Source organism: Arvicola amphibius, chromosome 4, assembly GCF_903992535.2.
Source record: "Arvicola amphibius chromosome 4, mArvAmp1.2, whole genome shotgun sequence".
Lineage (NCBI taxonomy): Eukaryota > Metazoa > Chordata > Mammalia > Rodentia > Cricetidae > Arvicola > Arvicola amphibius.
The window spans coordinates 67,190,476-67,203,353 of record NC_052050.1 but is presented as its reverse complement, the minus strand read 5'-3'; the positions used below and the strand labels follow the sequence as shown (position 1 = coordinate 67,203,353).

The 12,878-nt window shown below is 51.7% G+C and overlaps 1 protein-coding gene across 2 annotated transcripts; it reads left to right on the top strand.

Annotated features, from left to right (window-relative positions):
- The first annotated feature begins 3,407 nt into the window (after positions 1 to 3,407).
- Irf1 (interferon regulatory factor 1) lies at positions 3,408 to 10,378 on the top strand. Of its 2 annotated transcripts, none has more exons than XM_038325009.2 (10): positions 3,408 to 3,668; positions 4,650 to 4,741; positions 6,074 to 6,173; positions 6,839 to 7,015; positions 7,109 to 7,158; positions 7,262 to 7,397; positions 7,562 to 7,681; positions 8,135 to 8,184; positions 9,050 to 9,185; positions 9,416 to 10,378. In XM_038325009.2, exons 2-10 carry the CDS (start codon positions 4,655 to 4,657, stop codon positions 9,538 to 9,540), a joined length of 981 nt encoding a protein of 326 aa, XP_038180937.1. In that variant the 5' UTR covers positions 3,408 to 3,668; positions 4,650 to 4,654; the 3' UTR covers positions 9,541 to 10,378. The 2 variants fall into 2 exon arrangements, with proteins under 2 accessions (XP_038180937.1, XP_038180938.1); XM_038325010.2 differs by lacking the exon at positions 3,408 to 3,668 and adding an exon at positions 3,846 to 4,088.
- The last annotated feature ends 2,500 nt before the right edge of the window (positions 10,379 to 12,878 follow it).

Here is a 12,878-nt window from a genome sequence, read left to right as displayed (position 1 = left end):
GCTCTGGTGTGGGGAGGGTCAACAGAACAAAGAAAGAAGTGAGGAGAAAAGTGTTCAGGGCAGAGAACACAGTGGAAGACTGATGGTTTCCTTCCATTTAAGGAGTGTTTAATGGTGTTTAATAGTTTGGGAAGGGCTGATAGTCTACCTGACTTCAGAGGGGAAAACTGTAGGAAATTTGATTAAGAGTTTCACTGGCTTTGATTCGCGAATTAGAAGGAGCGCTCCCACTGGGCAGCAGCGGGGATGGTGTCTGTGAAGTCAGAACAAGGAAATAAAACAGAAAAAAACCTGATTGGTTAATGTTAGGGTGGTTCAGAGTGCACTGTCACGTCTTAGGGCTGACAACTCTGCCTTTTAGGAACACCTGGTTTGGTTCAGGATCTGTGTGCTCCTTTAACATTTCAGTGAATAATGTTGTGCTTAGCACGAGGGACTCCATTTTATTTGATCTGTTGGAGCCTGGTGCTGGAACTCAGTCCAGAACAGCGGTTAACAATCTTCTCAACAAGTAGAAGTGATGGGCAGAGATTTTCTGTGGTTTAGAGCCAACAGGGCCCAGAGAAGAGTAAGTCATTTCTTTCTAAAAAAGATTTCTCCTTGTGTTGTGCATGTGAGTGCAGTGCCCACAGAGGCCAGAAGAGGGCGTCAGAGCTCCAGAAGCCGGAGTCACAGGAGGTCGTGAGAGGCCCAAGTGGGTGCTGGGATCCAAACTCGGGTCCTTTGCAAGAGCAGGACGTTCTCTTCTCACTAAGCCATCCTCCAGCCCTGGTGGAGCAGAAGAAGCACAAGATTCCAAGCTTTCAGACTCAGCTCTGTTGTTTTCTACCCTCTTCTAAGAACAGAAGGGGCAGGAAGTAGGGTGGGAAGAGGGAGAGTTTGAGCCTAGCTGAGGATGTGGCTCAGTAGACAGAGTGCTTGCCCAGCATGCACAAAGCCTAGGTTCAAATATTCCAGATGAAGTGGTGCATAGAACTGCAATCCCAGCATTTGATAAGTCAAAGCAGGAAGATCCGAAATTCAGGGTCAGCCTGGGATACGTGAGCTGTTTCAAAAATAAGAAGAAAGGGAAAAGGCAGTAACAATAAAAACGTTGGAAACTTGGTGGGGACGTGGTGGTGAATGCCTTTAATCTCAGCACTTGGGAGGCAGAGGCAGGTGAATCTCTGAGTTTTAGACCAGCCTGGTCTATGAGTTCCAGGACAGCCACAGCTACACAGAGAAACCCTGCCTCAGAAAAACAAAACAAAAAAACAAAGAAAAAAAACCAAAATGGAACTCAACGAGGGTCAGCAAAAAAACGAAAAGCACAGCACCCCCAGTAAAAAGCAGAGTCTTAGAATTTAAAATCAAGCACCAGGCAAACATGGTGGAACAGGCTTGTAACCCCGGCACTTAGGATACAAAGGTAGGAAGATGAGGCATTCAAGGCTTACCCGGGCTACAAGAAACCCTATTTCAAAAAACCAAACCAAAAATAAACTAAAAATAAATAAGAATCCCCAAAGTCAAAATGGAAAAAAAAAACCTCACAGAACATTTAAAAGATGTGAATGTCAGTTTTGCTGGTGAATCCAAGCGGGGGTGGGGTGGGGTGGTGAGTGTCTCCTAGGCGGAAAATTGTTAGCGTGTGTGTAGATTTTGTTCACAGGTGTTGTCTCCATTGGGGGGAAAATGGAAATAACCTAAATTCCTACAACAGAGTATTCATTAGGTAAATTTTTATTTATCCTTCGGACAGAAAACAGGTACCCATCACTAACAACACTGCAGATAACACATTCCAGGACACGAGCTGACTCTCACTATGCATACCCACACAGGGATTTTAAATTTTTTGTAGTCGCTTGTTGCTTTCAATAGGGTCTCTGTGGGCTGCAAGAGTTCCGAAGTTCCTCTTCCTAATCTCATTTTGAATTTTTCAATGGCTGTGTCAGGGTTGTCTCGATACGAGATGGGAATCTGCTGCTCAGAAAGCAGGTGTCACAGCTCTGAGTCACTTATTCAGAAGGTCTCCGTTCCTGCAGCCATCCGTACTCTTATTTGCCACTTCAAATACCCCAAATCTCACCCCCTAATCATTCTAGAGTCTCAGTACCTTCCTGCAAGGTCCTCCTGCCATCTTGATTCTCCTAGCTCCTTGATTTCTCCTTCTCCACGAGTCAGAGAAATGATTGACAGATTCAGTCCTTCATCGATGTGTGTATTACAGCTTGCGACACTCCAACTGGGTGTCTAGAGCAAGGAAAGTGACACAGGACAATGACACCGGTGAGGACTGATATACTTGTTAGTCAGAAGCCCGAGGGGCCAGAGTTCTGGGTGGAACATGTACACACCAGTCAGCCATTAGGAGAACAAACTGGCAAGGTTTGCTTGTGAGCACCAGCTAGCCCACACTGCCTATACCAACCCCTTGGGACGTGGGTCCCCGTTCCTTTCATTAGATTCAATGCCTTGGCCACGATTTCTCAATGCTACCCAGAGCTTCTCCAGAGCCAAGCTTTGGGGACTCAGAAATGACTTCAATAGTTATCAGGGAGGAACTCTCTCCCAAAAGGCTACGCGGTGAGGTTGTAGAGCTGAGGCAAGAGTTCTAGAAGGAACGACGGCGACTTCTACATTCCCTCCACTCCCTTGGTCTCAGGTAGTCTCAAGGGTACAAGGGAGGAGGGTCACCTTGGCCACTGCTAGAACCTCGTGGGGTACAGGAAAGCACAGTCAGCATCTTGTGCCCAGGTAGAGCACACACATCATTTCTCCCCATCAGGATACAATGCTCTTCCATCACTGTAGACTAGCAAGGGGGCTACTGCCATTTTATGGTTAAGAAAATTAAGATTCCCTGTGTCCTTCAATAACTGTGCCTGCAGAGCCCAGGCTGGGAGTTCCTCACAAGCAACTCCACAGAACACCTGCAGCAGGTTAGGCCTTTTGCCTCAATTTCCCAGAGCAGCCGAGCAACCGACCGTTAAGCGAGGTGTCACCTATGGCAGTATAGGGACCGAATACCTCCCTTCTTGACACTTCATTACCAGATTTTTTTTTCAGGGTGATTCAGTCCCGGGGTCCCTTCTGGAGAGGGAAGCAGGTGTCCTGGAAACCTGGAAGAGGTCCCCGGTGGAGGAGAGGGGGAAGACGGTCACAGGAGTCAGAGCATGCAGAACGAGGGCAAGAGGCTCGCTTTCCAAGACAGGCGAGGGGGCCGAGGGTGGAGTGGAGCGTGGGGCGGGCCCGCGGGAGCCCCGGGGCGGCGGCGCGGGCCTGAGGGGGTGGGGAGCTCAGCCGCCTTGTACTTCCCCTTCGCTGCTTAGCTCTACAACAGCCTGATTTCCCCGAAATGATGAGGCGGCACTGGCCAATGGGCGCGCGTAAGCGCCCCGCCGGGGGCGTGGCCGAATCCGGGCCGGGGAATCCCGCTAAGTGTTTGGTTTTCTTCGCGGCGCCGCGGACTCGCCAGTGCGCGCTACTCCTTCGTCGAGGTAGGACGCGCTCTTAGACTGGTCTGAGCCGAGCCAAACCAGGCCGAGCCGAACCAAAGTCTGCCGTGGCCCGCGGACCCCAGCATCCCGGGGATTCTTCGCTCGCTCTCTGCGCTCATCGCGTATCTACACCGCAACCCGTGTCTCGCTCTCGGGTACCCTCTGTGGATCGCTCCTGCTGCAAAGGTGAGCCCGTCGGGGCTGCGCGGGTACCGACGGGCGGCGTGGAACAAAAGGCGCGCAGGACACCAGGAAGTGGGGGCCAGGGACACCCTGGGCCGGGGTGGCGCGCGGGCTCGGGCGGGCGCTGCTCGCGAGCGGGCGGGAGGCGGGCCGCGGCGTGCACCGCCCTCTGGCTGCTCTCGGCGGTCTGCGTGCGCGGAGCCGCTGCGGGGCCTGTCGGGTGGCCCAGAGAGTCCGTCGCGCGCATCCACGAGCAGTACCGAGGGTCTCGAGCGTCCGCCCACGCGCACTCTTGGTGGTCGTAGCTCGGCACTCTGTGCCCCAGGTTTGGGCCCGCGGTGCTCGGTGGCAGAGGTTGGCTCGTTGCCCTGAGTGGCTGGACCCGGTCGTGAACTACAGGGGTTTCGGGAGGAGGTGCCACAGGTGTTGCTTGCACCATTTCTCTTTGCAGCAGGGGAAACCAGGCCGGAAGGGGTTGCGCCCCAGCCTATGCGTTGTGGGCATCGGCTTTCAGGGGACATAGAGTGGATTGGAGGGTGTTAGGGGGAAGTGCCCGGGATGGAGGGTGACTTGCTTGGAAGGTGCAGAGCTGGCGGTGACAACAAGCAACAATAGTCCCTTCCTTCCCTCAAAGATTGCATTTTGAGAAAAAAGTTCTGGCATTGAAATGTTTGTGTATTTTTACTCTTTTTGCACATAAATTCTGAAGCCATCCAGACTTGCTTGTCTCCTCTTGAGACTGTCTGGGAGAGCATGCCAAAAGGGGCAGTTAGTTTTGCCCACGATGTTGGGGAGCACTTTCGTTCTATTGCAGGGTTCTCTCTCTATGACTGTAGAACCTGGTACCTGACTGATGGCAGGGGGAGGGTAATGACCTATGTGTGAGGGCAGGGGAAGGTAATTGAGTGGCCTTGGGTGGAGCAGGGCAGTGCCCAGGATTGTTTAACAGACTCCAAACACAGACCTTCCGTCTTCTCCCTCCAGCCACCATGCCTATCACTCGGATGCGAATGAGACCCTGGCTAGAGATGCAGATTAATTCCAACCAAATTCCGGGACTGATCTGGATTAATAAAGTGAGTGTTTCTACCACTGTTTTAACCCATGTCCTTCTGGGGACCAAAGTTTCATTAGTGGAAATAAGAGAGCAGGAAGATCTATTTCCCAGTGGGCGCTGCAGGTCAGGACGTGCAAGGTCTGACTTGTGCCTCATGCTTCTTCCTTCCTGAAGAAGGCCAGTCCAGCCTCCTAGAGACTCAGTTCTCAGCACCAAGACTCCCAGCATCTGCAGAGCAAGTGAGAGAAACTTGCTGTCCATGGGACATCCTACACGGCTCCAGTTGATAGACAGTGTTGGGCAGGAACATGACTGGCCCAGTAGGAGACTCACTTACTGTAGCCCAGCCAGCCACATCTGGCGGACATGGCAGCACTGACCACACGGACTTAGCCACGATACTAGATAGTAATTGCTATGTGCTTGTTACCCTTCTAAATATGTTACTAATATTGTGCATTTTAATCCTAGTAATCTTGCCAGATGGGTCTCAGATAAGGAAATTGAGGCACTTTAAGGTAGATTACAAGATCACACCAAAAGTGTGAAGGCTAAGACTGAACTCGAACAAACTTGACTGAAAGTCTAGGTAGTTGGTGATGGCTCAGCAGGTAAAGAGGCTCGCCGCCAAGCCTGACAGTCTGACAGCCTGACTTTGATCCCTACTTCCCTCCTGATAGGAGGAGAGGCAACTCCTGCAGGTTGTCCTCTGACCTCCACAAAAGCACCCTGGCTGCTTGCACGCACGCGCACGTGCGCGCACACACACACACACACACACACACACACTTAAAAATAAAACAAGGAAAACTCCTAAACCTTTATTTATCATTGTGGCCATTGTCCCCATACATAATCTTTTTTATTAAAAACAAACACCCCCGACACCCCCAGAGGACATAGGCCAGCATTACACAGCATCCATGTCTGGCTTGGGCTCCCTTAAGGGTATGACCTATCCTGTGTAGGAGCAAGTGGTTCCAGGTGTTCTGAGTAGACTCTAATGCAGGAAGTTCCTGTGTTCCCATGCTCTGAGCCAGAGAAAAGCATCAGAGACTTGCCAGGCCAGGGCTGAGAGAGGGTGCCCCTTATGGCTCTCAGCACATCTGCAGCAGGTGTGTGAGGCAGGGGTATCTTTGCCGAGCTTCTGGTGCTGAGGCTCAGCAGAACCCAGACCCCTCCTGACAGATGCAAAATGGCTTGTTTAAGGCAGTAAGGATGGGTTAATCCAGGCCAGATGTCGGGGTGAAAAGGGGAAGTCAGTCTTTTCCCATACTTGGGGGCTGGGCATACTCAGCCACAAAACCTGTGGTCTTTGAGCTGACACAGTCTTAATGTGTCCACTCTTCAGGAAGAGATGATCTTCCAGATCCCATGGAAGCATGCTGCTAAGCACGGCTGGGACATCAACAAGGATGCCTGTCTGTTCCGGAGCTGGGCCATTCACACAGGTGTGCAGGGTGGCGGAGGGGCAGAGGAGAGACCATGGGGGCTCTGGGTGGCTCCGAGCTCCCCAACCCAACATGGAGGATTTTTGGAGCAGGGGATCAGGCGCACCTGTGTTTTTCTAAGTCAGAATCCATTGTTTTAGCAAGTTCTCGGAGGATTTACAAAGGCTAAAATCTTAGAAAGCATGCTTCGGGGGTCTGTAGCTAGAATACAGCTGTGAGTAGGGCACCAAAGGAGACTTTCAGCTTCCTTTCTCAAGGTATGGACTAAGGTCCTTGGCTGAAGCCACATCTGCTTGGTGGCTTCCTTTCAGGTTTTAGGAATCAGGTTCTTGGTCCAATTCTGACCTGATAGTAACTGTCTTTGTTCCCACTCTGCCCATTCATTTCCACTTTGGAAACATCATATAAGCCTTGGTATTAGCCACGTCTGGTTGCTGATAGTGTAAGCAGGGTGTGCCATGGCCTAAGGCAATGAATACATTTTAGGATAGAGACACTCAAGTGAGCCCTTCACAGGCCTGCTGGATGTCTGAGTCAACCCTGGGCATATGAGAACTCCCAGGGCCTGTCACCAGTGGGTTTTGCTAGTTTCACCAGTACTGATATCTGGGGTACATCCCAGCCCCGGGAGCAGCTGACAGATGCATTCATTATCCATTCTGTAGGCCGATACAAAATAGGAGAAAAGGAACCAGATCCCAAGACATGGAAAGCAAACTTCCGTTGTGCGATGAACTCCCTGCCAGACATCGAGGAAGTGAAGGACCAGAGCAGGAACAAGGGCAGCTCGGCTGTACGAGTGTACCGGATGCTGCCACCCCTCACCAAGAACCAGAGGAAAGGTAACTAAGAGCACTGGGTCCTCAGGAGGGGGCAGAGGGGAGAAGGGGTGGCAAGGAAGATCAGCCGGGGCTCACAGTCTGTCTGTCCCGCAGAGAGAAAATCCAAGTCCAGCCGAGACACTAAGAGCAAGGCCAAGAGGAAGGTGAGTGTGGTGGCTCTATGCTGCCAGCGCAGTCTTTGGTCACCATAGGCAGGGTGGGCAGTGAGGAGTGCCACAACAGGCCTAAGCTGTCTTCTCTCTGCAGCTCTGTGGAGATGCCAGCCCTGACACCTTCTCTGACGGACTCAGTAGCTCCACACTGCCCGATGACCACAGCAGCTACACAACTCAGGGCTACCTGGGTCAGGACTTGGACCTGGAGCAGCATGACCTTACTCCAGGTGAGGGCGCCAATCTGGCAAGGGAGCTCGCAGGTCCGGTCTAAGGCATAATGGGAGAAGGGAGGAGACTGTTAAGAGTAGGTTCCAGGATGGAGTGGCCGATGCACTGCTGACTAGGAAAGCATGCCGTCCTGACCTGTGCTTTCTGTTGCACCCTCCCCCAGCACTGTCGCCCTGTGTCGTCAGCAGCACTCTCCCGGAGTGGCACATGCAGGACATTATGCCAGACAGTACCAGCGATCTGTATAACTTGCAGGTGTCGCCCATGCCCTCCACCTCTGAAGGTTTGTACTCTTGGGGCCCTGGCCTGCCTCAGGGTCTTGAGGGGAAATAGATGCTCAGAAACGTACATGCTGTTGAGCTCGTGGAACTGGGGCTGGGCACTACTTAACCCAGCCCCGAGGGCATGAAACAAGACCCTGAGACATAAGAGGACAGTGCAGAGCTTTGGTGTGCTGCACACCAGGAGGGAGGGGATCAAGCCCCGTCTTGGTCAAAGATGGCTAGTACTCCTGACTTCTCTGCCCTCAGTTGTGAGGGTGAGGAAGGAAGTAAAGGGGTGGGATGTGGCCTTGTTCCATAGTTAGGGAGGGTGAGTCATCCGTCCCTTCTGGAATCTCCAGGGCAGGCAAGATGCTAGTTGGGAGGCTCGGGGGTATGGAAGGTGGGGGTGCTGGAGCTGGTGGGGTGGAATTGCAGGGCAAACATGGATCACTCACCGCTGCCCTTCCTCACAGCTGCCACAGATGAGGACGAGGAAGGGAAGTTACCTGAGGACATCATGAAGGTAAATCCCTTTCTGTACCGCAATCTGCAAAGAGAGAGCAAGCTAGGGGAAGCTTCCAGATCAGTGCGGGCGGATGCAGTTGTCGATCCAGGTGCTTTGCTGCATAGCCCCACAAGTACCCCCACCCTGTGTGCTGGGGGGACTGCTGCCTCAGCAGGTGAGGAGCCTAGCTTCCAGCAGGCCATCCTGAAGCAAGCCTCAGGGTCCCAGATAGCTCTGAGTCAACCCCCATCAGCACTGTGTCCTCCGCCCCAGCATGCCCGGCCCTTCGAGTCTGGGAAATGCACATCGGGTTTCAATAATCAGCTTTTGGGATCTGTACTAAGATGGCTTTAAAAAATTTTTTTAGAACTTTTTTTTTCTTAGCAAGTTCTTTGGCAGTTTTTTTTTTTTTTTTTTTTTTTTTTTTTTGTCGGCTTCAGTTTTCAGTGTGACTATAAAAGTTTTTACAGTAGTTTAAGCCCAACTCTGGCCCCGGAGCACAGATCATTGAGATGTGAGTCTAGTTCCTTGTCTTCAGCCTTCCAGGCTTGTTATCCTAACCTTTGAAGCTGCCCTGCCTGTTGCTGTGGCCTCCCCCAGTTGAGGGAAGTCATGCAGATTCTGTGCCAGAGGGTGGGGATGGGAAGAGAGGGACATAGCGTAGGCCAACAGGGCCCAGGTAGCTTTACATCTGCCCGCGCCTGTCCCTTCGTTCCCCTGCTCTCGGGCCTTGTCTTGGCAGTTTTGCATATTGTCACCCATTTGAGAATATAGACATATCCAAGGGTGTGATCCGGCTTGGGACAGATTAGCTTATGGTGGGAAGGGTTACAGGGTGAGTCTGCACGGGCAGACAGCTGATGGCTTCATGTTCCCTCCCCAGCTCTTTGAGCAGTCCGAATGGCAGCCAACAAACGTGGATGGCAAGGGATACTTGCTCAATGAACCAGGAGCCCAGCCTTCTTCTGTCTATGGAGACTTCAGCTGCAAGGAGGAACCAGAGATTGACAGCCCTGGAGGTAAGAGGTCTCCAGGTCTTTATGGGTTCTGGAGAAGCTTACAGAGACTGGGGAATGCTTGGGGGCAGAGCCAGATAAAAGCTCATTTTAAAACTGGGGCCAGCAGGTATATAGCAGTGAGCCGTGCTTGCTGCTTGTGCTCCACAACTGTGTGAGGTTCCTTCTACCTAGACTTCCTTATACAGCTTTTTTTTTTTTTTTTTTTTTTTTTTTTTTTTTTTGTCATCTAGGGGACATTGGGATGGGCCTACCACGATCCTTCACAAGTGTGGACTCCATCTGGATGGACAACATAAACATGCTGCCCTCCGCTGTCAGGCTGCCCCCCATTCAAGCTATTTCTTGTGCACCATAGTTTGTGTCCCTGACCCGTTCTTGCCCGTCGTGGCGGCTGTGAAACAGAAAAGCGAGATTGCTGTGGGCCCCACTGCCGTACGGAGAAAAGCCCACCCCACCCTCCTTGGGTCAGTGGACTCTGAGGACTTGGAAGGCCACGGACTGAGTTCTTCTTGTGGGTGAAGCTGGCCCTAACTCCTGTAAAAATGGAGTTGGGGTTCTGAGATTGCTGTGAGGGCGGAGGACACAGGCAGGAGTCATCCTCTGGTTATTTTTTTTTTTTTTTACACTCCAGCCTTGTTGCCTGGAGAGGATCTTGTCACTGGGCTGGCCCTGAGGGGAACAGGCTGGTGACCTCAGAAAAGAGCACAGCCCTGACCCCGGGGCTGGCTCTGCACTGGGAGACAATTGCACTAAGTGAGTCTTATTCCCAAAGAATTGCTGCCCTTCCCAGCCGAGCCCTGGGATGGTTCCAAAGCCAGTGAAATGTGAAGGGAAAAACAGGGCCCTGTGAGGCTGGGTTCCCTTGGCCTCCGAGCTCTGCCTCACCACCTGCTCCAGCTGTGGGGTTCAGGAAAAGCATGGCACTTTCTCTGCGGACCTTGTCACATTCTGGTCAAAGGCGTACACTAACATTTCTCCCCAGTTCTTGGCCTTCACATTATTTATACAGTGCCTTGCCTGGTGCCCACGGTCTCCTCAGGCCTCGGCAGTCCTCAGCAGGCCCAGGGAGGGGTTGTGAGCGCCTTGGCGTGACTTTAACTATTGGAAACGCCACCTAACTACAAAATTGTGTTTGATCACATATGGATCTGTGTAAATATGTATATTTGTCTTTTTATAAAATGTTAATTGTTTACAAGGCCTGTGGCTTTTTACTTAGAAATCATAATCTGTTTTACTTTTTATGGAAACATTCTGGTGGGAATCTTTGGCGTTCTGCCTGAGCTTGGGCTGAGCGGTGACATGTATCTGTCATGAATCTTTCCAGTTATGGTCAAGAAGAAGATGGCAGGAGGAGGGGACGTCATGCCACGTCACAGGGACATGCTCATTTATACTCATTTGCCACAGATGGAGTTAAGTTTTTATTTATTTTTGGTTTTTTGAGACAGGGTCTTACTAAGTACCCTGGCTGTCCCGGAACTCACTACGCAGACCAGGCTTAGCCTCAGACTCAGATCTGCTTGCTCTGCCTGCTGAGTTTGATTATAATCATACATTATTTGCTTAGTATGTATGCATGGAGGTCAGAGGTCAACTTACAGGAGTTTTTATTTAACTTTGTGGGTCCTGGGTTCGAGCTGATGTCATCAGGCTTGGGGGGGTCAGCTGTTGGTCTGTGACTCACTCAGAAGAACCCAGAGCCTATCTGTTCTGTGGAAGGAACAGGTGCCATTCCGAACAGTGGACAACTGGCATGATACCGACCGGAACAGACAACAGGGCAGGCAGCGTCTCCAGGGCCTGCTGTACTGGGTCTCACTGGGAAGGAACTCTGCGCAGTGCGTCTGTCCACACATGTCCTGAGATGTGTCCAGTGATACATCCGGGAACTTTTAGTGAAAATCTGACTAGCCCCATGTGATCAGTGACTGGTTTGGACTCGTTTGTACTAAATAACAGACACAGCTGGGGGACAGATCAGAGGGGACTGATGCTGGCTGTCCCAGCCCACCTGGTTATTTCAATGGTTCTGAGTGCTGAACACCAACCCCACAGCATTAGAAAGACCTTGTTTGCGTGCATGCACATGTACATACGAAAATCAGAGGGCAACTTCCTTAGGTGTCCTCTCCTCAGGAGCTTTCCAGTGCTTGTTTGAGACAGGGTCTCTGGCCTGGGCCTTCATCGGGCAGCTTATCCTAACTGGCTTCTGAGCTTCCAAGGGTCCACTTCCCTCTGCCTCTCATGTTGCTGTCACTGGGATTGCCAATGTGCACCACCACCCATGACTTAATAAGGGTCCTGGAGGTTGAACTCGGGTCTTCTTACTTGCAAACACTTCACCAACTGAGCCAACACCACCCACCCCCATGACCCCACCCCGCAGCTGAAGTGATGTCTTTGTTCCTTTCCTTCCAGCGCTGTGCCTGGGTGAAAGAACACAAGCTCTATACGTAGGTGCTCAGACAGAAGTGTCTGAAAGCAGAGTTAAGGATCCATATGTACGCAACAGTTCTTAAGACAGCCCAGCTCCCAGGGATGCCTGAGGGTGGACGGTCGGGACACAGCTTTCAGGTCTCCTGAAGCGGGTGCCACTGGCCATGCCTGGGAAGTGGGTTCACAGCAGGAACGGCATTGCTTTATGACAACTTCGGACACTGCTCCCATATTCTCAATCCCAAACCTGCTGGGACTGGGGACCCCTGCACTGGGTCCTGAACTGGATGAGGGAAGGTTAAAATGAGGACAGAACTGGAAAACGGGCAAAGTTCAGTCTGTGATTGCCCTGAAGCATGAGTGTGCTGTGTGAGTGGCAGGTGGGCTCTTCCTGGGTGGCTGGCCTTGTCTGGGGGTGGGGTCCTTGATTGCAGGCCCTGCCCATCTGAAGATTTGCTTGGGGCTTGGGTTTTCAAGGATAGCCTTACTGGGGACAAGGAAGACAATGAAGATGAATAGCCTTCTTAGGCCTTCAGGGCCCAATCTTTACCAAGAACTATATCTGAGGTAGCTAGCCTCATGTGGCATCTGTGGAGTTTCCTAGTGGGTGGCTTTTTAAGTCCTGAAGGACAGGAGTGGTGTGAAGCCAGCTAGAGTGGACTGCAGAGGAGTGGAGGAGAGGGGAGGAAGTCAATCTACCACAGACAGCAAGCCCCACTTCTCACTCTTCCGGTCTGTCCTTCAGCTTGATCCCTGATGGAGAGCAGGCAGTAGGGACAAAAGTCCCAAGCAGCAGAGGGACAGAGGGACACGCTCAAGCCCCAGGAAGCAAAGCTTATCAGAAAGTCATTACGCTATCAGCTCCCAACCTCCAGAACCAGGCTGGAGTCCAGATCTCCTCCTAGAAATAGGCCCAACCCTTGGAATGTCCAAAACTCGACTCCTCCATCACAGGGTAGCTGGGTCCAGGTCCTTCAGGACCTCCAAGATGAAGAGCTGTCCTGCCATGGATTTCTGCCCTCACCTGGAAGACTAACACTGTAAAAATATGATTATCCAACTAAAGGTGGCAGCTAGTGCCTGGAATAGGGCAATATGAGTATAAATTGAGCCAAATTTAGACCTAATATAATTCTAAGGACTCTACAGTGCTTCTAAAGGCCGCGCCTAAGAGTTTCTGTTTAACCACTAAAGGACGCTCCTGGCTGAGCACTAGGAGGTCAGAGGTCACCAGGAGATGAATTTCTTTGAGGT

Bases quoted from the DNA above. Each gene is read 5' to 3' on its own strand.
- Irf1 (XM_038325009.2), top strand. From the start codon at position 4,655: ATGCCTATCACTCGGATGCGAATGAGACCCTGGCTAGAGATGCAGATT. The intron at 7,016-7,108 runs GTAACTAAGAGC...TCTGTCCCGCAG, and splicing joins CACCAAGAACCAGAGGAAAG to AGAGAAAATCCAAGTCCAGC. The intron at 7,159-7,261 runs GTGAGTGTGGTG...TTCTCTCTGCAG, and splicing joins AGAGCAAGGCCAAGAGGAAG to CTCTGTGGAGATGCCAGCCC.